Genomic DNA, 26,186 nt, shown 5'->3' on the forward strand with positions numbered 1-26,186 from the left:
GGGCGGGCTGGAGCCTGCGGGAGCCGCCGGGACTCCCGCCCCGAGCGGCGCAAAGCACCGGCCGTCCCGTCCCCGTTCCCGTCGGGGACCTCCCCCGGCGGCAGGGCGGAGCGGAGCGGGGGCGGAGGGTCCCGGGAATGCGGGGCGGGATGGGCCGGCCCGGGGGAGGGGCTCGGCCGCCCGGTCCGCCCTATATAGAGGGGCCGAGCGAGCAAGATGTTCACTGCCAGTAGCGGGGCCGCGGGCGGGACGGGGCAGGACGGGGAGGCAGCGGGCAGGCAGGCAGGCAGCGCCGTGTCCGGGCTCCGTCCTCGGTGTGTGTGACTGAGGCGGGGCGTGGGGCTGCGGGGGCGAGCGGCACGGGCAGGGGGAGCTCTGCGGCGGGACCCCCGTGAGCGGAGCGTCCCTCGGTGCCCGCAGCGGGCGGTCCCGGGCAGCGGCGGCTGCAGGTCGGGGAGCCGGGCGGCGAGGAGGCTCCGTGCCGCCGGCCCCGCGGTCCGGCAGCATGAACATCCTGCTGGAGTTCTTCGTGGTGACTTTCCGAGTGCTGTGGGCGTTCGTGCTGGCCGCGGCTAAGTGGCTGGTGCGGCCCAAAGAGAAAAGTGTGGCGGGGCAGGTGTGCCTGATCACCGGGGCGGGCAGCGGCCTGGGCCGCCTCTTCGCCCTGGAGTTTGCCCGGCGCCGGGCGCTTCTGGTGCTGTGGGACATCAACACGCAGAGCAACGAGGAGACGGCGGGCATGGTGCGGCACATCTACCGGGAGATGGCCGAGGAGGCGGCCGCCGCCGCCCCCGGAGGTAAGCGGGGCTCCCTCCCCGCACCGTCCCCGCCGCTCACCTGCCCGGCCCGGGCCGAGAGAGCCGGGGCTGCGCGCCCGGCGGCTCCAGCCCGCAGCAGCGCTCACCTGCGGCGGGCCCCGACGGCAGCTCCGGGCTGCAGCCCGCTGGCCGCAGGGTTATCAGACGCCCCGACGGTGATTTTGCCTGCCGGAGTCGGCCCTGTGCCCGCAGCAGTCCGGAGCCTCGGACTGCAGCAGCGGCTGTAAAACCTGTAGCTTTGCCTAAAACACGTAGCAGCGATAGTAAATAGCTGACTCCTGGCGTACTGTAGTGACACCAAAGTAAATAGAAGTTTTGGTGATTTGGAATTGCATTTGCTGTTTCTGCTTAAACTACTTGTTTGAATGTCAAAATATGAACAAGAACTTTATTGCCCTCCACCCCTTCTGTTCTCTTATCTGTATTCTTTAGTAGCTGGAGATGGCGAGAAAGACGTGCTGCCCCATTGCAACTTGCAGGTTTACACATACACCTGTGATGTGGGCAAAAGAGAGAATGTCTACTTGACAGCTGAGAGGGTCCGCAAGGAGGTTGGCGAGGTGTCTGTCCTGGTTAACAATGCTGGTGTGGTCTCCGGGCACCATCTTCTGGAGTGTCCTGATGAGCTTATTGAGAGGACCATGATGGTTAACTGTCATGCGCACTTCTGGGTAACTATAAACTCTTTTCTGCTGCCCTTTTTGGTAACTAGTTTTGGGAAACGATCTGATATTGCTGAACTCCTATCTCCTTGAGGTTTGCACTTGTTCTTTTTCACTTGTAGGATCACTGCTTTGGGTATTTTTTGTTTTGAACTGACTGTTCTGTTTAACAGGAATGCTGGTATTAAGATTGCTAACAAATAGTTTTAAAGCAACTGTATCCTAGAATCCAGAGTTCTAAGTCTTCTGGCCATTTATCTAGCTTTAGATATTAAATTCTTTACAAGCAATAATCTCTGAATCTGCTTAAAGGTTGTTACTGTTAATGAATGACTTCTCAGTCTTCCTCACATACTCTTCTGCCAGCACATTAGCAGCTTTAAGATGCTGTTTTAATGATGGTTACAATAGCAAACTTTCACATTTTTGGGGAAAAAGTCTTTAAAACCCCTGCTGAAAATGTTGTTTGAATTGCCTTGGAGGCAAATTGTTCCTTTTGAAGGCTGGGAGGAAAGGCGAAAAAGATTTCTCAAGCAACCAAGCCAAGTACACTTTTTCAGGAATCCTGCGTATTTGTCCTCATAGCTTTCTCTGGGGGCTGCCTGTAGATGTAGGAAAATCTTAACTATGGTTTCTGGGATGGAACTGTCTCCACAACTAGCAGATGCTAATTAAGGGAAACAAGTATGTGATCTTATTCTTTTTGTCCATCTAAACCTTGTTTTCCCATGTGGTTTATTTTTAGACCCATAGTGGTGTGGAGTTACATAAATTGGAGTGTTGAAGGAGGGCATGATGCACACTTGGGTTAGCATTAGCTGTCAGACTGAGACCATTGTTAGTGTTAAAACTGTTCTTTGATTCCTCAAATAAGGTTATGAAATACACTTGCATAACAACAAAAGGATTAAGCAATCTGAAATATACTTCAACTTAAACCTTCTTTGACTGATCTTACCTTTTCATAATAAAATTTTATAAAATACCTTGTGTTCAAAACTTCGAAGGCCCTCCCAAGCCAACTTTTTTAACATGGAAATGAAATGCTGTTTCATAACCCTAAAGGAGCCCCTTCAAATCTGCACTGTGAAACACTTAATGGCAGAGCAGTCTCTTTCCAATGTATTGTAAAGCTTGCAGAGAGTGCACAGGAGATAGTATGTTTAGAAACTCTTAAACTCTCAAAGTATATGTTTTAAAGCAATCTGAGAGGTTCTGAGAATGCTCATGTGACCTCTTATAATTAAGAGTTCTGTGTGTTCTTCTTAATAAAAGTTAAATTGGTGCTTAAGCCAACAGAGATGTGTAGTAGATTTAATGACTGTTATTGATGTGGCTTAAATGTTGAATTGACAGTTTCCAAGAACTCTAAATTATGACATCACCATGAGTTAAAATATGGGAGGATCCTAAATTCTCCAGCTGTTCTTCCTTCAGGCCTAAGTCATACACTTATTTGTAACAGTTTCAGATCTTTTTAAAGCACTCTGTGTGTTCTGAGTCTCTTACAGTAATAGAAAACTAAACTTAGAGTCTAGTATTGCTATGATTGGGTTTCCATAACAGTTCCATTCATCTCTAAATGTTACTGTGAAGTGACTTTAAAAAAAAAAATTACTCCAAGAAGGTACAGCTATGTCTGGACTGTGGAACTTGAGATTTTGGCTTTAGTTTTAAAGGAGTAGTCAACACCCTTTAGATTTAATTGAGGATCTGTTCATATGTAAACTTCCTGTATTCTGTGTCCTGCTTTGCTTTTCCTTTTATTTATTTTTTTTTGCTGTTGGCAAAGCTCTTTTCCTTGTATTCCCCTTCATGATCCCAGAAAAGATTGGCTTGACCAATAGTGGGTGGACTTCTGTTGAAAGTAATACTACTTAATTCATAAGATATCATCTGAATCAGCTGATTTAAAGCCAACTTTTTTGAAGCAAGTCAATGCTGACTTAAATAGAACAATGTGTCTAGATGTGTGAAGTCTTATACAGCTAGTCTTTTCTGTGTCAGCTAAACTGGTGGTCCAAAAGCAAAGCAAATGCTCTGGAGCATTATGTAGGCTTTTAAGTATTCTTGGAGGATGTTTAGTCCAAAAAGCTGTAAATGGATTTTGTAAAGACATGGATCTTGCATGTAATAGTGCTTCAGTAGTTAAGTGTCTGTACTTTCTGGGGTTTTGGTGTGGTTTTTTTTTTTAAAGTGATTCAGGGGAAATTCTTTTTCATCCCTTGATCATTAGTCAAGCCTCAATGTATTTCTATGTAAAAACTGAAAATAGGCTCTAGTACTGTCCCTTGAAACATCAGATTAATTGCCTGTTCTCCATGCAGAATGCAGGTGATTTGATCTCGCTTTTATGTTAGCAACTACCATCGGAAGGCTGCCCAACTTCTGCAGTAGGCAGTGACATGACATCTATCACAGTTTTGCTGTTGTGACTCCGACTGGGCTGTGTACCATATCACAAACTGGCAGTCAAGAGAGCCTTAGCAGCATGCCACAGCCTAAACAGATGCTTTCCATTTTGCTGACATGCATGATTTGTGTAATCCTTCCTATGAGTGTTCTATATAAACATGTCACCACTGCATCATGTAGCAATTTCCACAGCATAAAATCCACTGCAGTATTAAAAACCTGTTATTTCATGCTGTGATAACTTGAATGCTTCTGATATTGAAAACATAGGGACAAAATCCATTCCTGATTTGAAATAAGCCAGCTCTGGTTTACTATAATTTGCAGATGCATAAAATTGTAGCAGAAGTGTAACACTATCTTTCCTGCCGGTCTGTTGCAAGAATAATAACTTACTTGGCTGCACTTGTCAATTATTAGAACTGAATTTCTACAGACTAGGAAATTTTCTTTCTATGATGTGTCAGGATTCAAATTTTTAAAGTGTTGTCACAATATATCTATTATTTACTAAAATATGGAAGTAGGATTTTTTCTTTAGTTTTACAATAAGGCTTAAGTATAAAAATATTGTGGTTTAGAGAATAGCAGCATGTGGAATAAAACTACAAACTCTTAATTTTGGGACAATCTGAGAGCCTTGTACCTACTGTAATACAATTTCTGGAAGAATAATCTATTACTGGATAAATAGGTTTTAATATCGAACATCGCTATTATACCTGGGCAGTCCTAGTTTTGGTTGCTGTGGAAAGGGCAAGGACAGGGTGATGTGTGGGTTCTAAAATTCTGTGACAAAGATCCTTCTGTACAACAAGTCTTCAGTATTCAGCTTCAAGAGATCAGTGATCTGTGTTTCCCTGTCATGTGGATACTACAAATATTTCAGCTTAAAACTTTCCTCCTACGGTTCTCTTCAACTTACCATAAGGGGGAAGCAAAAGCATTCTGCTCCAACTCCTTCATATAAAAAAAAAAAAAAAAGAAACCTGTATAGAGAGACTAGGACCCAGAGTTTAAGGACTTGCATACTACTTTCTTAACCTGAGCAGTTTTGTTCATTTATGTACAACTGCTTGATTTTTTTGAAGGTGTGCTGGCATGTCTGTAGGAATTGAAGTAATTTTTTAGATGTCCCAACACTGATACAGGGGAGATAAATACTGATTATAAGAGAAACAGGTATTTAGGGCATTCATTAAAACCTCTGAAATTTAAGTATACCTTGGGAAGACGGTTAATACAGAGTTACTAAATCAAATACCCATTGTTGCAGCTGCTGTACTTACCAGGCTCATTCGACTGTCAGAGTTACTAAAGTCTTGGAGAGGTGTAGTTATTTATAATGTATCAGTATTTATGTATTGTTGTCTTGTTTTCCAGCTCCTTGGTGTTAAATAAAGCTCACTTATGCCTATACTTTTAGTTCCAATACGGAAGTATTGCACAGTGTGCACACAGAATCTTCTGCAGAAGGAAATGCAGCTTATGTTATTTGAAGCTATACCCTGCTAAGTCTTGTGACCTGTTGGCATAATTTAAAATTTTTGCTATCACATTTAGGATTCTAGCACCTATGATCAAATATATACACAATATTCCACTGACAGGCCACCCAGCTATATTTGGTGTTTGAGATGACAGAAGTTATCTTTAGTTGGTTTTTTTCACTCTTTTTGATTTCATGATTATGTACCCCAAGATGCACAAGTTCACTTACAAAGTTTAATCTACATGTTCTTGACTTGTTTCTTTTAAAAATCTGCTGGATCAAGTTTAAGCAAAACATTTGTATGTAATCCAAAAAGTATCATCAAAACTAACTTTTCCCTTGCTCAATAATTCCAACTTCATGCCACCAGTAAATTACCCTGGACAGCACATGTGTTTCATATACTGTGGTAGCATGCTGGGTAGTGAGTATGAAGGAAGAAGCAATCATTCTCTTAGCTATGGAAATAGTCATATTAGTCATACTTTAAACTTGTAAGTACTTTAGTATGGTTCTGCTGTTCATATGTTTTTGGGTTCAGTCCTCAAAAAATAGAGGGAATCTATCAAATGAGAAAATGCACATCTGCCAGATGTAGGCTCTAGCAAACTGCACTTTCCTATTTTATAAAGCAGTATACTTACAAGTTTTGGAAAATAAAGGGATGTACATATGTTTCTGGAGTTAAAGTGGGTACAATACTACTGGTTCAGAGCTTTCCTCATGGGTTTACTTTATGTCTACAATGACTAGCATCATGTTAAGCGCAGTCATCAGTCACCATCATGCAGTCTTTAATTTTGTAGCTTGTATCTTGCAATTTGTGTATATTTGTATCTTAGCTTTGTAGTCATGTTTTAGTTATAGCGATCACTTAAAAGAAAAATGAAAAAAACATTAAAGTTTAAGTTTTTTCTTTCTTTTTTGATGAGGACACCAGCCCAAACCCTTTTATTAGGTGCCTGTATGTCTGGGCTTTGACGATAGCACCAGTCTTATACCAATTTCAGAATAGTAATGGAAGAGGATAAAAATGCATCATTTGGCAATGTACTCATCTGAAGAGTCAATGTTCATGATTGAGCCTGTAAGGATGGGGTGGTAGGTAGGTCATAGTCTTATGCAAAACGCCTCTTCATTTGCCTTGTGTGGGAATCATGAGTTTGAACATCTATAATTGGGATTCTACAGTGCTACCCACCAAACTGTAGTTGTTCCACATGTTTCTCAGCTCTAGTCCCTAAGGGCTATTGAGTCTGTCCTTGTTCTTTGTTGTCTACTGTATCTTGATGATAAATAAATAGTTATGTATCAAGGAGTGTGAGCAGAATAAATTGCAGCACTCTTGGTTAGTTAGCAACACTCAGGGCTGTGGGAAAATCATATTGATGATTTTTTTGCAAGTGTTGCAATACCAGCCTTCCTACATATACTTTCTGTGCTAGAGCATCTTCCTTGAGTGATGCAGAACATGGACTTCTTTTGTTCAACTGACAGCTGAATTTATGCATTTCCCTTCCCTCCCCTCTCACTGATGATGTAAAGTATTTGATTTTCTCAGTTAACAACTCTAAAATGACTTTCCATAATGTTTTACTTGAACTGCTTCAGTTACGCCTAAACTTTTGTGACAGCTTACCTCAGACATTCTTGGGAATTTAATTTGCTGGACCATTTGAAAGGTGCACAGATCTTAGAGTCTCAAGGAACAAAACCAGAGATTCTTAGGTTTTGACCCGTGGATTGTTTCTTGGCTGTAGATTGGTGTCCAAAGTGGTAGCACAAGGTGTTATCAGCCATTTACTTCTGTGCATTAAACTGTATTAAGCTTGAAGAATTTAGGTGGAAACTGTAATGTTTCACAGAAAAGCATTGTGAAAGTTCGCTTAAGGAAAGGGAAAGTTGTCCAGAAGAGACCATGCCAAGAATACTTGAAACATGTCTGAAGTATTAATTATTAAGTGGCTTGCAATTCTACATCCATCTAAAATGAAGCTGGAATTGTAATATAGCTTGCAGAGGTAAGGCACTTGGGATAATCTTGCTCTTTAGTCTCCTGTGACTTTTTTTGAGGTTTGAAGACTTTGTCAGCAAACTGTGTGTATGTTTTCAGGATTGCTAATCTTCTCTGAAGGCATGGTCCTGGATGAGTGATCAGTGTGATGGGTATATTCCTCCTTGTTGAATGCAGTAGGTCAGCTGAATAAGAAAAAGCCTCTGACCTGGCTTTGGTCTGCAGTTTTGCAGTTACTTGCGAGGGATGTGGGGAGACAGAAAAACCTTGAATGTGACGATCGTCTTTGCCAGTGTGGTGCCTAACCTTGCCACAAGTGGAGAGAGTGGCTTTTCTGTGTTTCAATGAAATACTAATCTAAAAGTGTATGCATTTATTGTCCTATAGAGGTTAGGAGGGCAATGGAGTTTAAAGGTTTAGATTCTTGCATCTACAGGTAACATCCACCTTTATTTTATGAAAACCAGTTAACTTAATGTTATGTCATTATGTTATTAACTTTCTGTAATAACCAAGTGACTGTAGCAGAATTGTAGAAGACAGCTGTGTTTATGCACTCAATGGTGGAGAAAAGCAATCTTAATTATGATGCAGCCAAGTATCCTACTGCCTAAGACCTGCCTTAACTGATCTGTGTGGGTAAGCAATCCTTTTTCATAGCCTTCAGTGTCATCAATTACTCTGACTAGACAGGCTGAAGAAAGATGAATGTTATGTTTTCTAGCACCATCTCTGTCATTTTAGCACTGCACTTCTTAAATCTTTTCTACTTTTATCCTTATCAGCTGTGAACTATTATTCTCTCCCAATGCTTCTCATGCTTTGATTTCACTTCCAGGGTTTTTCTGCAGGGAGGAAAGCTTTTTGTTATGTATCTCTAGTACTAAATCTTTCCACAATTCTCTGTATGTAAAAGCCAGTGCATCACTCACTTGATAAGCCTTGCTCCCTTTGACCTTTGAGGTTTCTGGCTATTGACACTGATGGTAAAACTGAGTTGCTGATACCTCTCTGTCTTTTGTGAAAAATGGCAGATGTCTTTCTGCAAAGGCAAACTGAAGCTGATTTAGGTGTGATGCTATATGCTTTTACCAGTGGTCTTAGACTTCTTTGTCTGCTAAAAATTAGAGTCTTTCAGTCTTTCAAAATGCACTTAGAATATAGGTGAGTAGACATAGACTTTGAGATTAGTAGAATCTTGGGGGGTAGAGGGTTTAGTTTGAAAGTAGATATGTCACAAATGGGGGGAGATTTACATCTGTGCTTATACTTCTGAATGAACACTCTGTTCTTGTAAATAATTATATTAGTAAAATGATTTATATGTCAGTCAAATTAACAGTCAACATGAGTGAGTTATCACAACTGGGATAGGAGGGCATGGTAGGCCAAGGAATGCTGGAACAGCTGTGGAGCTGAGGTGGCTGACTTGGTGTGAGCCTTTTGAAATTCAAGTTTGTTTGGCTGTTGAATTCTGCACCTAAATGTGCCCTGGTGCTGGTTGCTTCTGCCATCTGTTTGAACTTGTGTGACAGCTTCTTGAGCGCTCCCCTTTTCAGCATTGTTTTGAAAAAGCTCACGAGTGTGTGTTTAAAAGCAACTCGTCCAAAATTTCTGTTGATCTAGGATGAAACTACAAGGCAGCTTAGTGGTGGCAGTCTGTCTCATGGGACCATCCCTTGAATTTGTATCTTACCTGGCACCAGCTGATGTTTGAGTGAGCTGATTCAACTCACTAACTTGTCTGCAGGGCAGGGAGGAAAACTGATTTTTTTTTTTTTTTTGTCCAAGTTGATGTGTTTTTCTATTTGGAGACTAGAATCACCTTATCAGCATTTCAGTCTTGGAGAAACCAGTGTGTAGGGGAAAAGGTGGAGAGCAATAGGACGAAATCATACAGCTGAACAACTACTCTGATTATCCTACTGAAACCTCATTCTTGGACTTTTTTTTTTAGTGGAATTTACATCCCTGAAATAATTAAATAGTTATAAATTATTCCAGACTGTAGCAAATCCTCCACTGGCATAACAGTCTGAATATAACAACTTTACTTCAAAAGTATTTTAATTGCAACTATTAAAACTCCTTAGATAAAGGCAAGCTAGTTTTCTGTACACATCAGATAATGTTGTGTTAACTGCTTTAGCTTATTTACCTTGAAACAATACTATGATTGCTGTGATCTCTATGCCTACTGCACTGGTTGGCTTCTCTGGAAATCAGTTTTACGAACACAGAATGTGGGAACAAAACAGTCTGGAGCCATGTTTCAGCCTGTGGGAAATAAGCATAGTTTCCACAGACAGGCAAAGGAAGTATTTCTCTCTCTCTGAAACTCACCCCACTAAGAAAGTGAATAGTTTGCTGATGCTTGTTTAAAATGCTTGTGCAAGCAGAATATTTGAAAATTTCATTAGTTGCTGGTTTAGTCACTGTATTCGCTGGAGTCTTTTGATCATTTGTTGGCTTATTTGTTATTTGTTGGCTTTTTGATTATTTGTTGGCAAATTTACCTGCTAAGACTATTTATTTTCTGTACTCCCTTTTGTGGAAGGGTGGGGAGAAGGATGAAACAGAAACACCTGAATTTTTAAAAACCTAAAAGCTTCATGCACTTAAATGTTACTTCTTATTCAGTAAGTTACTTTGCAGAAAATCATAGTCTTTTAAGGTCTTACTAGTTTTCTAAAGAAATACTGAAGCTAAATCTCTATTCAGCTCTATTATCTTCCCTAGTTTTCTGTTTCCACTAAGTAGCACTGCTATGTGGGAAGGGAAACTTTCCTTCTAGTCTTGTTCCTCTTGAGATACTCTATTGTAACATAATCACTTTCTTTGTTATGAAGGAAATTATTCAGAACAATGACATGGAAAGTGAGTTGGGCAGGATGAGTAAAGTGCCTCAGGTTTCATCAGCCTGCAAGTACTCTAGCAATTGCATTGTTACAGAGGTATTGGCCTTAAGGTATCTATAAAATATGACAGTCCTTTTCTGCTTAGGCACTTCTTAAAAAGCCTGCTACATAAATCATAAAACATGAATGATGACTTCATATTATTCGTAAGTAGTTCTGACAGTACTGTTCTCTAGTAATGTTTTGGAAACCTGCAGACTAAAATACCAAGTTTTACTAAATATTCCAGAAGATGACTAAGCTTATGGCAAGCTGGAGAAAAATGTGTATTTAAGAGTTGGATTGTGTTCTTGTTCACTGAACAAAATATTCTGAGATTTATCTAATATTTTTTTCTAAAATGAATTTATGTGGATTTTTCACAAACTCATAGGGGCATGTTTTCATTTTTGTCAAGATTATCAAATAGCTGGCAATAAATAACTGCTCTCCAAATGGTTGGACATTTGCTGCAAACTTGTGCTAATGAAGGTGAGGCACTAATGTGTTTGTTACACTAATGTCAACATAGCTCTGAAACGCTACAAATCCTTTGACACAGCCATTTGTCAGTATATAAACAAAGTAGAATTTCTAGTCACTTGACTTCAGCAGGGCTTAAACCACCTTTTGTGGAAGGGAGTACACAAGTGTTAACTTCCTGTTTCACTTGAGTAGAAAAACTCTAATTTCAAATCTGACATTTGAATAAACCTATTTTTAGGTCATCTTTACTGATAGATCTGCCTGTGAAAGAATACAAGGTTGGTGCTGCTACCTACTTGGGCTGTAATTTAAATTCCTGAATTTGCACGAGTGTAACTATGCTGTCATGGCCACTGGAGCTCTTTGTTAGTCTTGGCTGTATAGAAAGCTCAAATACTGATTGGTAGATTTGAGCAAAAGGATTCACTTTCTAAGATGCATCTTACTTTTCAGTGGCTGCCAACTGTGTAATACTTAATTTAAATGAATAATAATTGTGGTTTGATAACTATGATAGTCTGAGAGTAGAATGAGATTAATATTTATGGAGAATAAATATAAGCTTGTCTAATGAAATGCTTTTGACCAGGAGGGAAGAGGTTAGCTTTTGAAAGTGAATACTTTGAAACCTTCAGTTCTCATGCTTAGATATGCCCTGAATTTGTGCTGTCTGGAGAAGTCTGCAGGTATACATTTGTTCCACTTTGTCTAGACTTGCTTCTTTTTCAGTATAAGGTGGACTAAACACATAGCTCCAACAGCCCTCTTACTATGCCATCTTACCTTTGTTACTCAGTCTCAACTTTTAGATTACTTTGGCATTTGCAACATCATTGGCAGTTACGTTTTGCACTTTTATATGGCTTAGGCAGAGATACTCTTTTTCCCTGTTCATTGCTAGCTGTCAAGGATCCAGTATGTTTGGATTGCTCTGACCAAGGCTCAGAATGTCCTAAAGAAGCTGGCATAGTAGTATAGTTACTGGAGGACTTCGGCGAGCCAGGGGAACATAATTAATTTTTGAAAACAGTATGGTATGTGCATGTGCTGAAATTCAACTGGGTGCTCTGCATTGCTTCACTGAGCCCTCCCTCCAGCTGAAGGGACTTGAGACCAAAGGAGGAGGAGCAATGGAAGTAGAACAGACACTGTTTCGGAACAGGATAATTTATTGCAGACAAGAGCTCCTGTTAGATACAGGAGAGATGTAGCAGAGGAGTTAGCATCCTTTCCAGTTAGTTGAGATTCTGTGTCGGTAAGCTTGCTGTTAACACAGAGATGGTCTCTGCTGGATTATGAACTTCTTCCTCTGAGAGAGGAAGAGGGAATATACTGTTGAATTGGTGTACTTAAGTGGAGAATCACAGAACAGCTGAGGTGGGAAGTGGCCTCTGAAGGTCATCAGGTCCACGTCCGCTCAAGCTGGGCCCCCCAGAGCCAGTTTCCCAGGCTTGTGCCCAAATAGCTTTCTAATACCTCTAAGGATGGAGACTTTCACCACCTCTCTGGGCAACCTGTGAGAATGTGCTTCATTTTTCATAGCCATGTGAAATCAAAGACTTGCAGATGGCTCTGGAGAGAAGTCCTACTATATAAGTGTATATAATATATAATCAGTGATTGAAGCAGTACTGCTACATATGTAGAAAGCACTTATACATCAGACAAGCAATATTGGCAAGTGCAAGTGGACAAGTTGGTGTGCATTTATGGTATTGTATATGTACAAGTATGTCCTTTAAATGCAGCTGGATGTTTGCACAGAAATTACTGGTGGCACATAGACATTAGAAAGATTTGATACTTTACAGGACAGGCCTGATATCTTAGGATGGAAATAATTTTAAAAAATGTAAATCTAAAATCTTAGGAAGAAAAAATACAGAAGCTCTTAGGAGCAGAAAGGTGGAGATTGCAATAAGACCAATAAGATAAAGGCTCTGAATTCCATTTGCTAATATAGTGGTGACAAGGGTAGTTCATCTTGAATACCTGAATTTCTTCATACCCAGAAACTATATAAGGCAGTGACTCATAAACAGAAGTGAAAAGTGTTCTTAAGGAGAAATCAGGGCTACCTTTGCCTGTGTTCTATGGACCTAAACCTCTTCTCTGGTTATGGTGCACACAAAATCTAGTTGGATGCAGAAAAGCTTTATTGAAGAGACCTTGAAATCTGATTGGCAGCAGAGCACTATAAAGCTTAAGTGACACCTTTTCCACCTTGATGCTCAAGAGGCAAGTTTCTGAAGTCAGAATTCTGTTACTTAGGGTAGTGTTCTTGAGTACTTAACCTACACTTTAGAGGAGAGGGAGAGCAAAGCTGTTTTCTGCCCCAGTTTGGGGTAAGATCACAGGAAATTAAGCCCTTAAAAAGGAGGGGAGACAATGTAGTGATGTGCTAAGGCAACAGTAATAAAAATTTCTGTTGCAATGTCCTTCCCTAAGCATGTTTTGTATCCCTCTCTGTAGACACAGCCTTTTACAGCTAAGCCTTGTTAACAAACTATACAAAAGGCAATTTAGTCAGGCAATGTTCAGTTGCCCTAGGCGTAGCATAATTAGTTCTAGTAGTAAAGAGTGGAAATCAATGATTAATGTTTGAGAGATAACTAGTAGTATTAGTTTCCTGTGTGCTTTTTTTGTTTAATAGCATTACTTATCTTATCTTTACTGTCTACCCATTGTAAACAGCTTTGTGGCACCAAGTTCTGATTAAGGAAACTATTTAATTCAGTTTCAGCTTTTGCCTGATAAACTCAACATGAGTTAACTCCATGTAAAAGAGGAGCCACTCTTCATAGCAAAAGTGGTGACTATTGGCTTTGAAAACTGGAGAAATTCTGGAACTGAAGCAATGCAAAAGCTAAACAACACAATAATGTAAATGTGGGCTGTAGCATAGTTGTTCTTCAGCAAATTGTGTGGCAGATGCTTATTGCTACTAACAAACCCACTTACAAACTTCCATAAATAAGATTTAACCTTGTTTTGTACAAGTATGGTGCTTCTCAGCTGATTTGATGTCTGTTGAGAAGCAGGGGATTTTATGTATGTAGATTGGTCATGAGGGTAGAGAAAATTACTTCCATAAATTAATAATAAATTTTAAACCAAGTGACTCAAGTAATAGCTTATGGTTTTACTAATCTAAGACTTCATGTACTTCAATGCAGTGTTTCATGCAGAGTTGGGAGAGAGGAAAAGATTGCTTATTTCTAAGTAAATTAAATGCAGTTTTAAATTAACTAATGTTTCTTTTCATTTGTGACTTATGTCTTTAGGGTATTTACTTTATTTTATTATCATCACTTCTTAAACTGAGTAGATTTATCTGTAATTTCACTGTCTGCAAATGCAGGCTATCCAAGGTGTTGGGGAGTGTATGTGTTGCTTTACTTCTGTGTTACTCATCATCATTACAGACTTTTGTTTAAGTCTGTCATGTTCTTTCATGGGCTCCTGGTGGTGAGGCAATTGTAGCATTATTATTGTGCATGTATGTTAAGCATTAACTGCTGGTGCAGTTCAAGATTAAAGGAATCCCCATGGCCCCAAAACAGTGGGTTTTTATGTGAAGGACAAATAAACATTCAGTGAGAACTTGAAGGTTGTGTTACCTGCCAGGAGATAAATAACAAAGGGACTTCATTTGAGATGAAATATTGGAAGGTCTAGCTTTTTTGTTCTGAATGCAGGGCCTGTGCAAGGCACACTTCAGGACAATCCTTGAATAGCTTGCTTTTTTGCTTTTAACAAAGCCACCTATGGAGGCTTGGCTTGAGTATGTTGTGTTTATCTCCTGATCCTTTTTGCTTCTAAAAGGTCTGGGTAGTCCATAAAAAAATTCAGAGAAATGTGACTTTATTTTTAAATTCATTGCTCTAGGAAGATGGTGTCGTTCTGACCTATATTTCATTATTTTTTTGAGAATAGAAACCAGAGATCAAAAATAGTTCTAATTTCCACAGCTATTCAAATATTTACTTAGACAGTGGCTAATTATCCAGAAGGGGCCCAGCACTTCTTGAAAACAGTCAGTAAAGACATCTGAGGTCCTTTAAAGTACAGCTTTGGTCCCTTGTGTTAGCAAGGTCAACAGTAGTTGTAGGCTTCTGTCTGCCTGCTGTATTCAGCCTGTTACTGTCAGAGCCACATCCTTTGTATTGTGTGGTCTCTCTAATCTTCAATTCAGTAATTTTATGCAGTCATAGTGCAGTTAATATTCCCACCTTAAGCTAACATTTCAGAGATGCTTGTAGAGGGGAATTCAGGAAGGATGTGGAGGCTGTATGGGAAAAGTAATTGAGATGATCGTGCAAATGACAAGTAATTATTCTCAGTTCTCTTTGAAACCAAATAAAAGCTAGAGGGGAAGTAAATGGTTAAATGCAGGCTTGCAAATTCATATTTTGGTGTGGTGCAAGGCATTTTGGATATTACATTGCCTAACTTGGATAAATCCTCCTATGAAAGAGTTGTAGGGTATATTTTCAAAGCCTTTTCTTAAACTGTTTGCTGTAATCCTGTAAGCAAGGTTTTAACCTGTGTTTATGAACTGTATGTAAAGTGGCTGTCTTCTGAAATGAGCTGGGCTATATGACTGTAACTAAAAATAACTTGTGTGTTTACTGATAAGCTTGCCATAGGGATGTTCTGCCTTTCAGGCACCTTCCTTTCCCTTTCCCTGTGCATTAGTGCAATGCCACATAGTTTGTACAAATCTACTACAGGTAAGACTGCAGAAAAGTTAGAGGTGCTCTTTTGTCAGACCTTGGTGCATTTCTTCTCAGTTACTGGAATGGAACAAGAAACTGGGGCAGGTGGAAATCTGTTTGGTTCTGTGGTGGCGTGGCCCCATGCAGTCCTGCACAGGAGTTAGAGAGCTTGCAGTGTGCTGTGAAGAAGGATAGGATGATAGAAGACTGAATGTCTGTGCTAAGGGAGAGAGAGGATATAATTTGTATTTTAGGTTTAAAACTTTTCTTGCCGCTGTTAAACTAACACATTATCTAGTGTGTGGCAGCAGGATGCTGTGGTCTCTGGTACCTTATTTCCCAGAGATTTCTGGTTGTGAGTGTCCTTGCCTAACCACACCGATTTTTTTTTTTTCTTGGATTTGCATTAATATTTTATAACATGAAGATGAAACAATACATTTACCCAAAAGTGCACATATTTGTGCTGTTAGGCAGTTGCTCTGGCAGTCAGGAATAGCTGTGGCTTGGGACAAAATGTTTTCTCTGTTATACCAATACACCACTGTTGTGTAAAATTAGTGATGTAATACTCACCTCTTTTGTTAAGCCTCAAAAAAGTAGCCATGTTCCTTACCTGAAGGAGTTGTATGGAAAATGGGCTTTTGCATAAAGATATTTCAACCTTACAGTAATACAACTTGTTTATGCCATTAAAATAATTTTAAAAGGCTGTTATCAGAAGGCAAAGAGTATGAAGAAATTTATTGTATTGAAAAAGAGAAACTTGGAGGACCTTATGTGTTGGTACCTGTTTTTCTTTCTTTGCTATAAAGGAAGTTTTCTGAACATGAGGTAGCACATACTTTTCTACTTTGGTGTGCTTTCTCCATTCAGTATCTGTTGTTTTGAGCTGTATACAGCTAACATTGTTTTCTGTGGATGCTTGCTTTCTTCTTTTAAAATAATTAATCCAAAATTTAATTAAAAAAATCACTTTCCCAAACACAGTATTTCTTCATATTCTCATTTGCTGTATTTAGACTAATTTGTCTTGACATTGCAGCTGTGCTGCTCTTTGTGTTGCACAATCTTTGGAGTTTTGTTTCATTAAGAATGGAACTAAAGAATTTGGGGAAGGGGAGGGAAGAAGTGCTAGACTGTTAGAAGTTAATTTGCCGTAAACCAAAATGTTGAGAACAGATTACGAAAGCTATGAAGTGACATGTAAATGCTTGTTCAGTTTCACACTTGTGAGAAATAAGTCATTTGAGCTGTGTGCACATGAAATAGAAGTTTGGTCACAGCTACTGGGAATAGTTTGGTCTTACTTGTATATTCAAAAGCATAGAGGAAAATGCTCAGAAGATTAGAAATTGATCTCTAGGTTCCAAAAAACTTAAAGGCTGAACTAGTTTAAAAAACTAGTTCTACTCTGTTCACCACAACTTTATATGTTCTGTCTATCCTACATATTTGTCTATCTAAAGTATACTGCAAGTTAGAAAATTCATGTTTTCACTATGCTTTTGGAGTTTGCTTTTTGCTTTTGGTTTTTTTGTTGGGGTTTCTTTTCCTTAAAAAACCAAAAAGCTAATTTTGGGTGAAGAAGATGGAAGATGCTTAACTTGCATTTCTTGATATTGAATACTGCAGAACTTCACTGACTGTTTACCCTGATGCATCACAGTCCCTTTCATCCTCTATATTCTACTTACTGGTTTCTCCTCAGTGTTGAAAACTGTGGTGTGTTTATCATGAATAAATGACGCAGCTCTGACTTTAAATATTTCTATGTTTTGGTTAAATGTCTTCCTCTGCAGCTGTGAGAGGTGAAACTGAAGCTTCAATGATCAAGCCAGAAGGCAGATAGTTCGATTAAACCACTTGACTTGATTTGAATTATTTTGTGGGCCTGGTTCATGACCTCTAATGCCATGGACAAAACCCATCTTTTTCTTGGTGTCTTCTGTTTTTTTTTTAATGGAGGATTAGCATGTCCATGCATCACCTCAGAAGACTAGTGTGGTCTGTGTACCTGTTCAGACAAACTCCAGATGGGAAGGCCACCCAGGAGGCATCTTGCCCTAAACCAGTCAAACTCTTAACTAGTTTGTCAGCAGCACAACAAGCACACAGGAGGCTTCAGGTCTGGTAGGCAGATGTAGCTGAAGCTGAAATAAACTAAAAACAAGAAACTAGGTTGATCTGGTTTATGTAATGGGTAGAAAAACTGGGAACCAGAGTATGGAGGGAGATGCTTTGATCAAGGAGGTGTGTGGTGCCAGAAGCTCAGTAAGAACACTGATTTATTTGGGGATTGCTTATACCACGAAAGAATAACTTCACTTTGGGATTGTTTTTCCCAGCGAGAGGAGGCTGGGAGGAGCAGCGGGCAAGCCTTTACTCTGAGCCTGGAAATGCATCCCCCGGTAGGGTGTGTCTGCCTCTGACAGTGCTTGTTTTCAAGTGCTGACTCCCAGCTGCTGCAGATGGCTGGAGGATGGCAGCAATCAAATGACTTTCTCTGACATCCATTTAGTGGAGATGTTGAGAGTTGGCTGCTGTTTTCTACATATGATAGTTAATGCTGTCTTTATAGACTCTCTCAGCTTCAGATTTTAAATGGATTTGTGGGATAATGTGCCATGACAAAGTACAGGGGCTTGCTCTGAACAGGCTGTCTCAGAACACTGAGGTCTCATGCAAAGATTTCCATGAATTTCTAATTGTCTTGAAAGCAGAGGAGCTGTGTTTTTTTCCAGTTTAGCCATAAATGGCCTTTAAGAGATGACTTACATGAAGTGACTGTAGTTCTGCTGCTGGGAGTTGCTCAAGTCTGCACTTGGGATGTTGAAGACGTCACCCGAAAGTGTCCTCGACAAGCTGTGTTTGTCATGTGCCAGTTTTATCTGGTTGAACATGGATTACTTTAGCCACAAGCTCTGAAAACTCAGTTTTAATAATCTTTATGCCTTGAAATAGTATAACATATTTGAATGGGCTTTCTGAAAGTTACTAGTCTGGTTATGTTGCGTATTTTTATATATATGTGTGCATATATATGACTTTAAAAATTCCTCAGCCAAGCTAAACACTGACACTTATAGACACATAGTTATAGTTCACTATATTAAAAACAGCAGAACAAAAAGGAAAAAAAAGCAGTGCCATAGTAAAGATAATAGCTTGGTGCACTTGCCTGTTCATCTCTTGGAAGATAATACTGATTCATGCCTTGAAAGTGGTAGGAAAAAAATCAGTTACTGCTTCTTTCTCTTCTTTCTCTCCTCCAAGACAAACTTCAAGGCCCCTTTTCTGTAGTTGCTGTGGTTTGTAGCCAGAGTTTCAGTCTGCATTATCAAGTTTTCTGGCAATGCGAGGTGGCAATCAGTCATTCCAACGTGATGTGGACAGATAGCTGAGACGTAAGTGGGAGCTGCTGATGGAGCTGACAAATGTTCAGGAGTGGAGTAAATTGTTTGGCAGGACTGAGCTGGGAGCATAGATGCCTTACAGGAATGGCAGGGGGATCAGGGTTAGCATACACACTGTTGGTGTTGCAGTGTGCAAGGCAGGCTGCAAATAAAGAACACTCTGGAAAACTTCAGTGCCGTCCAAGCGAAGCCTCTTTCGGGTGGTGCTGCCCGATGATGACTGGGCTTTGTTGCCATGCAACATAGGAAGAGAGGCTGAAACTTTGTGTGCCTGGCACAGATTAGTTTAACAGCAAACTGCATTCTTGTCCGAGGCTCTGTATAAGAGGTTTAGAGATCCCTGCCATGAGGAAAGAAACAAATACAAGGCAGCTTGCTCTCAGATTATTTTTTATAATTAGCTTTGTTATGTAGTTATGACAGAATCTAGGAGTTATATGAATCAACAGTAGAAAAGGCAAGGAGTCAGGAGGTCTGTTAATCTTCTATCATCTGCCAGCTGTTCAGTGAAAATACTCTTTTGTGTGGTGTTAGGAGGTCTGGATTAGTCATTTAACACCTGCAGGCAAAAATGTTGTACAAGAACATGTGAAAATCATTAGAGCAAAACTGTCCTGACGTCTGTGATTGGAAAATGCAGACAGCATAAGAATGGAATTAGATGGATTCAGCTGTAGTTTGCATGTCTTTTTAAGAATGCAGCTGACAAGACTCAGACCAACAATTAAGCAAGTAGGAAATACTTAAGGGGCATTTGCATGCTCTGAGTTTGGATACAAATTACATGGGAAGAATAGGTTTTTGGGAGGATAAAGCATTCATAGTACCGAGTGAGTTGAAATAGATTAGTAGCTCTGTCACTAATAGATTAACATATTAACTAGGCATGTTTGTGATTAAAAAGCATTGTCTGAAGTTCTTGGGCAATTTAAAAGTGATCTCATATAGTACACTGACAACCTAAAAGCTGAAGTTCATTATAACTACACATACTATTTTACTTTATTGATTTTTGTTGTAAATACGATACTATGCTTAATACTTATTTAAAATGGGGAAGTGTTGAGTCAGCTTCAGAAGAGAGATATGACAAAGCTAAGTATTCTGGTAGGAGTGATCTTCCAGCAAGTACCTTCAATGTGTTGTTTAAGACTTATTTTTTTTTAAAGTGTTAACTCTGACTCAGATTTTAAACAGAAACACACTTTGTTATAATCAAAGCATAAAAATTGAAAGTTAAAATTAAAGTTTCATCTTGAGACTTGCTTTAGAGTTTTTTGTTTTGTTTTAAACTTTTAAGGAATTAGTAACAAATGTATATCTTGCCTTTTTAGCCATAGCACTGCTATGGGTACTGGTAAACATGGGAAGAAATTCAAGCTAGCAGATGTTGGCTCTATTGTAGGTAAAAAGCAACAACAGCAAAAATTCTACCTGTAGTATTTCTTTTAATGTAATATGCCTAAGACATTAAGTTACTTGGATAAAACTAGCAATATCTAATGTAAAAAGCACTGTCAATAATTAGAACTGATAATTGGTACTGGTCTCAGATGTGCTAGATGGTGTAATTAAACACTTGGCATTTCTTTTTCTGCCTTTAAAAAAATGTGACTTCCATTTTAAGGTCAAATTATCTCCTTCTGATAACTGGTCTCTTCTGGAAAAATAAACACCTCTGAGCTCAATTGATCCTTTAACCTTAGGATTTCTGGAGATATAATCCTTACTGCCTGGCTGTCTGGATTCACAAACAAGCTGTAGATTTTCTGTTAGCATTTTTGATAAACTCAAGTTCAAAACCTTTACCACGATTGTATTTCTATATTCTTGGTAATGAACTGAGAGATTGAGAATTCATTGCTTATGTGACTTGTTCATGAAGTGGTTTTTTGTTTGTTGTTTATGTGTACTTTTGCTTTTTTTACTTTGTAGACCACTAAAGCATTCCTCCCCAAGATGCTGGAGATGAACCATGGACACATTGTGACAGTTGCAAGTTCCTTGGGGTTATTCAGTACTGCTGGAGTGGAGGTTTGTTAGATTGTAATGAACCAAAAAACTGGCACTTTTTGGGAAAGATATGGGTTTTTTAATATTATCAACTAGAGGAAATACAGTGAAATCTTCAAAGATATTTGGAGGTTATAGTGCTGAGTGCCATATCAACACATGGCTCCCCGTGAATGGGAGCCACAGGACTTGGGCAGGCATTGCATTCGTTTACTTGCATGGTGAAGTTGGCACTTAGAGCAAAAGCCTAGCATGGCTGGGGGGTTTCAGAATGCCAGGTGATCTTTGAGTTACCTGATAAATGTAGGAACTTGAAAGGTGCCATTTAACCTACTTCTGTCAAGATCTTCAGTGCTAAGCTTGAAGCCAAAGGAAAGAGCTTTCAAAAGTAATGTTTCTTGTTTCTATGAGGAAATGACTGCAAACCTTCTAGAACATAATGGCTCACCTGCTTCAGTAGCAGCTGTTTGTGAACTCCAGCTTGTGAGACTTGTCTAGTGCATAAAAATAGGTTAGGATTAGAGCTTGTCTTATTTTTTGAATCATTAATACAAATGCTAGTGTGAACAAAAAGCATTGTTAGTGAAAATTAAGATGTCTTAAGTAATAATGGTCATATTACCCCATAAGCATAGGCTTCTTTGTGTATAGGTAAGACTCAATCCAGAACCTTAAACTGCAGTGTTTCATAACATAAATGAGTGAAGATGGTGTAACAGGGCTTTTTAGAGTGTTCACTGTCTTGAGAAAGCTACAAGGAATTTCCTAGACTGGGTGTGGCCACCAACAGAGATGGACACATCCAAGTGAAAACACACTAAGTTCAGCAACAATAAAAAATATTTGCATAGACAGCAGTAGCATTTGAGTTATTCATGAATCTCGTAGACTCAAATCTTGGTTGTGTCTTCTGTTGAAACTAAGCTTAAAAGGAACACTTTTAAGATTTTTATACCTATGCCCTGCCAACTCTTCAAGCTTTTTCAAATCTGACTCAAGGTAGTATTAGGTATCTCAGTCCTTTTTTGCTCCATTTATTAAGCAAACTGGTAATTGGAGTAACTTGTCATGTGAGCCTGCCTGATTCAAAGACTTGAATCCAAGGTAATATCCTCCTACATTCAGCTTTCCTGCTTTCATGATTCTGTGCTAATTACCTCAAAAGTAAAGTGATAAATGAGTTGATGTGGTACTCTATTCAGTGGGTGTCTTTTGTTGTTGCTTTGAAAAGTTGTGCAGAATCACCTCAGGTATGCTGGCTTTGAACATCATTCATATCTGGCCTTTTTTTTTGTTGTTGTTATTTCGTTCCTTGCCAACACAGGATTATTGTGCCAGCAAATTTGGAGCTGTAGGCTTTCATGAGTCTTTGAGCCATGAATTGAAGGCTGCTGAAAAGGATGGAATCAAAACTACTTTAGTCTGCCCTTATCTTGTAGATACAGGAATGTTTAGAGGGTGCAGGATCAGGTGAGTAGAATTCTTCTGCTCTGTGCTTGTAGTGTCATAAAAGTATTTAAAGGCAACTCAAGTGTCACCATAAAAATATTAAATATTATATCTGCTTTAGTGTATGTTAGTGTTAGACTCAAAAGCAGACTTTCTGAATTTGTTGCCTTCTGACCTTTTGTACACAGGCAATGCAAGTTTTGAGCTATAGTCTTTTTAACTTAAAAATGAATGTAAAAAACGTTCCAAAGAAACTGAGTTAATTAACTGTTCACTGGGGTCTGTGGTCTTTTATGTATCATATTAATCTGTCTTAATCAAATGTTCCAGAAAAGAAATTGAGCCTTTCCTTCCACCCTTGAAACCTGAATACTGTGTGAAACAGGCTATGAGAGCCATCCTTACAGACCAACCAATGATCTGCACACCTCGCCTCATGTATATGGTCACCTTCATGAAAAGGTAAGGAGTGAAGTGCCCGTTATTTGGCAATGCAACCCACGAAATACACGAGCATGTCCAGTTTCTGGATACAAACACCCTGCCACCCACACAGGCCATAGATGCCATTTTACTAGAATCCATAAGTCTCTCTTGACTTGCATGCTTTTAGGTTGCATGATTGGAAGCTTCATTTAACTGAGATCCTGTGTGTGTATGTATGCATCTTTGTTTTAACCTTCTTGTATCTTCCATCCTCCTTGGATTCCTATTTTGTTTTCAACAGACTTTTAATTCTGCTGTTTGAGTTCATCTTTAGGAATGGAGTGTGAGGCAGCTACCAGCAGAGGAATCTCTAGCTGTTTTTTTTTCTAGAACAAGTGTGTGAGAAGGCCCTTCCTACCTGCAGATTCTTCAGAACTTGCACAGATAAACTGAAAATTTATCTACCAACTTTCAGAACAAATTTTCAGAGCCTAAGTTTGGTGGAAGGTCTATTTAAAGGAATTACTTTCATTATTTCACACTGCAGTTTTAGGATAAAATTTGCTTTAATTGGTAATCAAGCTGACGTTTCAGTGATGCAGGATATAATGCAGGAACTGCTTCAATTCCTGTAATACAACATCACTTAAATTCTAGTTTATGTAGAGCTGCTTCACTGGTATCTGTGTTTTGTTTTAAATCTGTAGTGTAGGGGGAACCTATAAAATACAGTATTGTACTATATTCTTTCTGCAAGGGATGGTTGAAACTGAACACCTTGGTGTGTTCAGTGGTTACAAGGTGGTTTTTCTCCTCTGACTCAAGTGTCTCTTGGTGGACAGGCTCACCAAAAAAAGGTATCTTCATTGCTGGAGTCTTTCCTGGATGAGAGATGTATGTGTCTCTTCTGACACTAAATGAAAGCCACTGTCAGTATATTTAAGAGCTAACTCCTTCACCCAGCTCAGAGGGTGCTTCAGTGCTTCCTGCACAAGCAGTGCCTTACACAGCAACAGCCACATCAAAAGCCCTTTGGGTTTTCTTGGTTCAACACTTCAGTTTCCAACAGGGAGATCAAAGCTTCTGCGTAATCCGTGCCCCAGGCAGCAGCCTTTAGATCAAAGGCCCTCCAGTCACTGCACAAGCAGTACTGCTGGCACTGAAGACACCTGTACCAGTGACATCTACTTCTTGGTGGCTTCAGTGGTCATTACTCCTAATGGCTGGAATTGTACTGCTTGCCACTGAACAAGTGCCTGCTGCTGTTCCCAGGGGCTGAGGAATCCCATTTTACTCCTTCAGTAGAGCTCCTGAGTATTACATTTGAAGTAAAACCAATATTTTGTTCATGTGAGAACAAGGAGAGGGTCTGTAGCTAGGTATCCATCACATAATCACCTCTTGGAATTTTATCTGAAGGGGAGAAGGAAATTGCTGTCTTTACTTTGGACCTTTCTTGAGGATGGATGATTGAGTTTAGAATATAAATCAAAGTTGTTAGACATCTGGTGATCAAAGAATGGCATTAACTAACACTAATCCCACATTAAAGAATATCTTAAATGTCTGATGACCTCTGCTGATGTGGCTTTTAGCAGATGCTTTGCTTTTACCAGGCCTTCTGTGATACTTTTTCCCCCTCCCCCCATCCCCCTTGCCCGTCTTTTTAAAACAAGCTATCACACTGCTTGTGAAGAAACAGAAAATCTGGTCTAAGATGGAAGCATGTGAATAAACAGCTTTCTTCTTTCTGCTTGCCTGTATGGTTGGGACTCTAGAATTTCAATTCTCTCTGAAAGTATCCCTGTGAAATAAAAATCCCTTAATTCTTTTAAAAAGACTTTCCAATAAGTATTATATTGTTTTTAAGGAGGCCAAGTACATGTGCTTACAAGTGCATATAAGCAGAGTTTTTGTTTTATGCTGTCTTCTAACAAATCTGTAACCTCTTTTCCCAGTATTCTGCCATTTGAAGCAGTTGTATGCATGTACCGATTTTTGGGAGCCGACAAGTGTATGTATCCTTTCATCGCTCAACGGAAGCAGGCTACAAACAACAATGAAGCAAAAAATGGAATTTAACAGTTTTGGATGGACTAGCATTTATAGGTGAATGCAATAATGTTACATGACTGAATTGCAAAGTGCACTTGCATCTAACAGATGCAAATGTCAACATCTTACTGTGGCATTCTCTTGGGTCCTAAACCTGTGTATTGAACTCTAAAAATCAATGGATTTTTATATACTGTAAATAAAACTGACTAGAGTACTTGGGAAATGTGATAGATAACTCAAATGAATTTACAATGTAGCTGCCACCATTGTCCTTTAGAATATCACTGTATTCTGTATCACTGTACAGTAAACTAGTCATACTACTTGTTGTAGGGATGCACTGTGTGATATCTCTTCCTTAGTCTACTAAGGCTTCTAAGAGCTGTCTCCAACCAGAAGATGGAATGTTTCAGAAATAGTTTGACTTTCCCTATGCTATTTAGGAAGGGAGGGAAGTCTTGCAATTCAAGCTACTGCTCGTGATCTTACAGCAAATTCAAGGACAGTTTCTGAATGCATCTCTTCACTCGTTCACCCAAGTTCTCTAAAGGACACATGGCCAAATTGTGGTGTAATCCTCTGTTGTTGCAACTGTGTGTGTTCTATTTAAACAAAGATGAAAAGAAATTTGTAAATCTCTGCCGATTCAAAGGCAAATGAATGTCTTGCGTGCTGTCAGAGCAAACTTGTATTGGGCATCTTTTTTTTTTTTTTTAGGAAAGCAGTCAGTGCTCTAATTTGACTTTTTTTTTTTTGCAAGTTGACTTATTTTGAAATATGCTCTGTTCCATTTCCCTCTATATGTCAGAGTCCAATTTACTATTATGGACTACATGTTTCATTTCTTCTTCCTCATTCTTACTTCTGACAGAGTTTTCCCACCCCCCCCAAGGAAACTGTTGTGTTAAATTCTCTAACTGGACTTGTGCCTAAAAGACAAAGCAACTCAGCTGAGATACAAACTGTTTATGTAAGTGCTGGTCCTATGCCAATTATTAGCAAAGGAAAAATAGAATAATGCCTGATGCAACTCTACATTCAGAATATGAAAGGGTGTAAAGATTTTTTTGAGTTGTACTCACATTGTAGAACAGCAAATGACATTTTTACAGTATTTTTTGTAAAGCGAACAATTTTGTGCCTTGAATTTGGTAATCTGTATTAGTGAAGCATTGTAAAAGTGAAATTCTACCTCTGTATCTTAATGTATACCATCCACTTGTAAACTACTATCAGAAAAATTGTGATTACTTTTTTAGAATGTCTTGTTAAATAGTGACCAATGCCTGTGGTTATTAAAGTGAGCCACCTTTTCCTTAAAA

The 26,186-nt window shown here is 39.4% G+C and overlaps 1 protein-coding gene across 2 annotated transcripts; it reads left to right on the plus strand.

Moving 5' to 3' along the window:
* Window positions 1-45: 45 nt before the first annotated feature.
* Window positions 46-26,186, plus strand: RDH10 (retinol dehydrogenase 10). Of its 2 annotated transcripts, none has more exons than XM_033075407.2 (6): window positions 46-797; window positions 1,254-1,489; window positions 20,854-20,952; window positions 22,256-22,401; window positions 22,711-22,842; window positions 24,765-26,186. In XM_033075407.2, the coding sequence occupies exons 1-6, from the start codon at window positions 506-508 to the stop codon at window positions 24,886-24,888; spliced, it is 1,029 nt and encodes a 342-aa protein (XP_032931298.1). In that variant the 5' UTR covers window positions 46-505; the 3' UTR covers window positions 24,889-26,186. The 2 variants fall into 2 exon arrangements, with proteins under 2 accessions (XP_032931298.1, XP_032931291.1); XM_033075400.2 differs by having other exon boundaries at window positions 47-797; window positions 1,251-1,489.

This window comes from Catharus ustulatus, chromosome 1 (genome assembly GCF_009819885.2).
Source record: "Catharus ustulatus isolate bCatUst1 chromosome 1, bCatUst1.pri.v2, whole genome shotgun sequence".
Taxonomy (NCBI): domain Eukaryota; kingdom Metazoa; phylum Chordata; class Aves; order Passeriformes; family Turdidae; genus Catharus; species Catharus ustulatus.

What these genes read in the sequence shown, in the direction of transcription:
- RDH10 (XM_033075400.2), top strand. Translation starts at nt 506, where the DNA reads ATGAACATCCTGCTGGAGTTCTTCGTGGTGACTTTCCGAGTGCTGTGG. An exon ending in GGCCGCCGCCGCCCCCGGAG is followed by an intron (nt 798 to 1,250) that starts GTAAGCGGGGCT and finishes TGTATTCTTTAG; the next exon opens with TAGCTGGAGATGGCGAGAAA. An exon ending in TCAGTACTGCTGGAGTGGAG is followed by an intron (nt 20,953 to 22,255) that starts GTTTGTTAGATT and finishes TTGCCAACACAG; the next exon opens with GATTATTGTGCCAGCAAATT.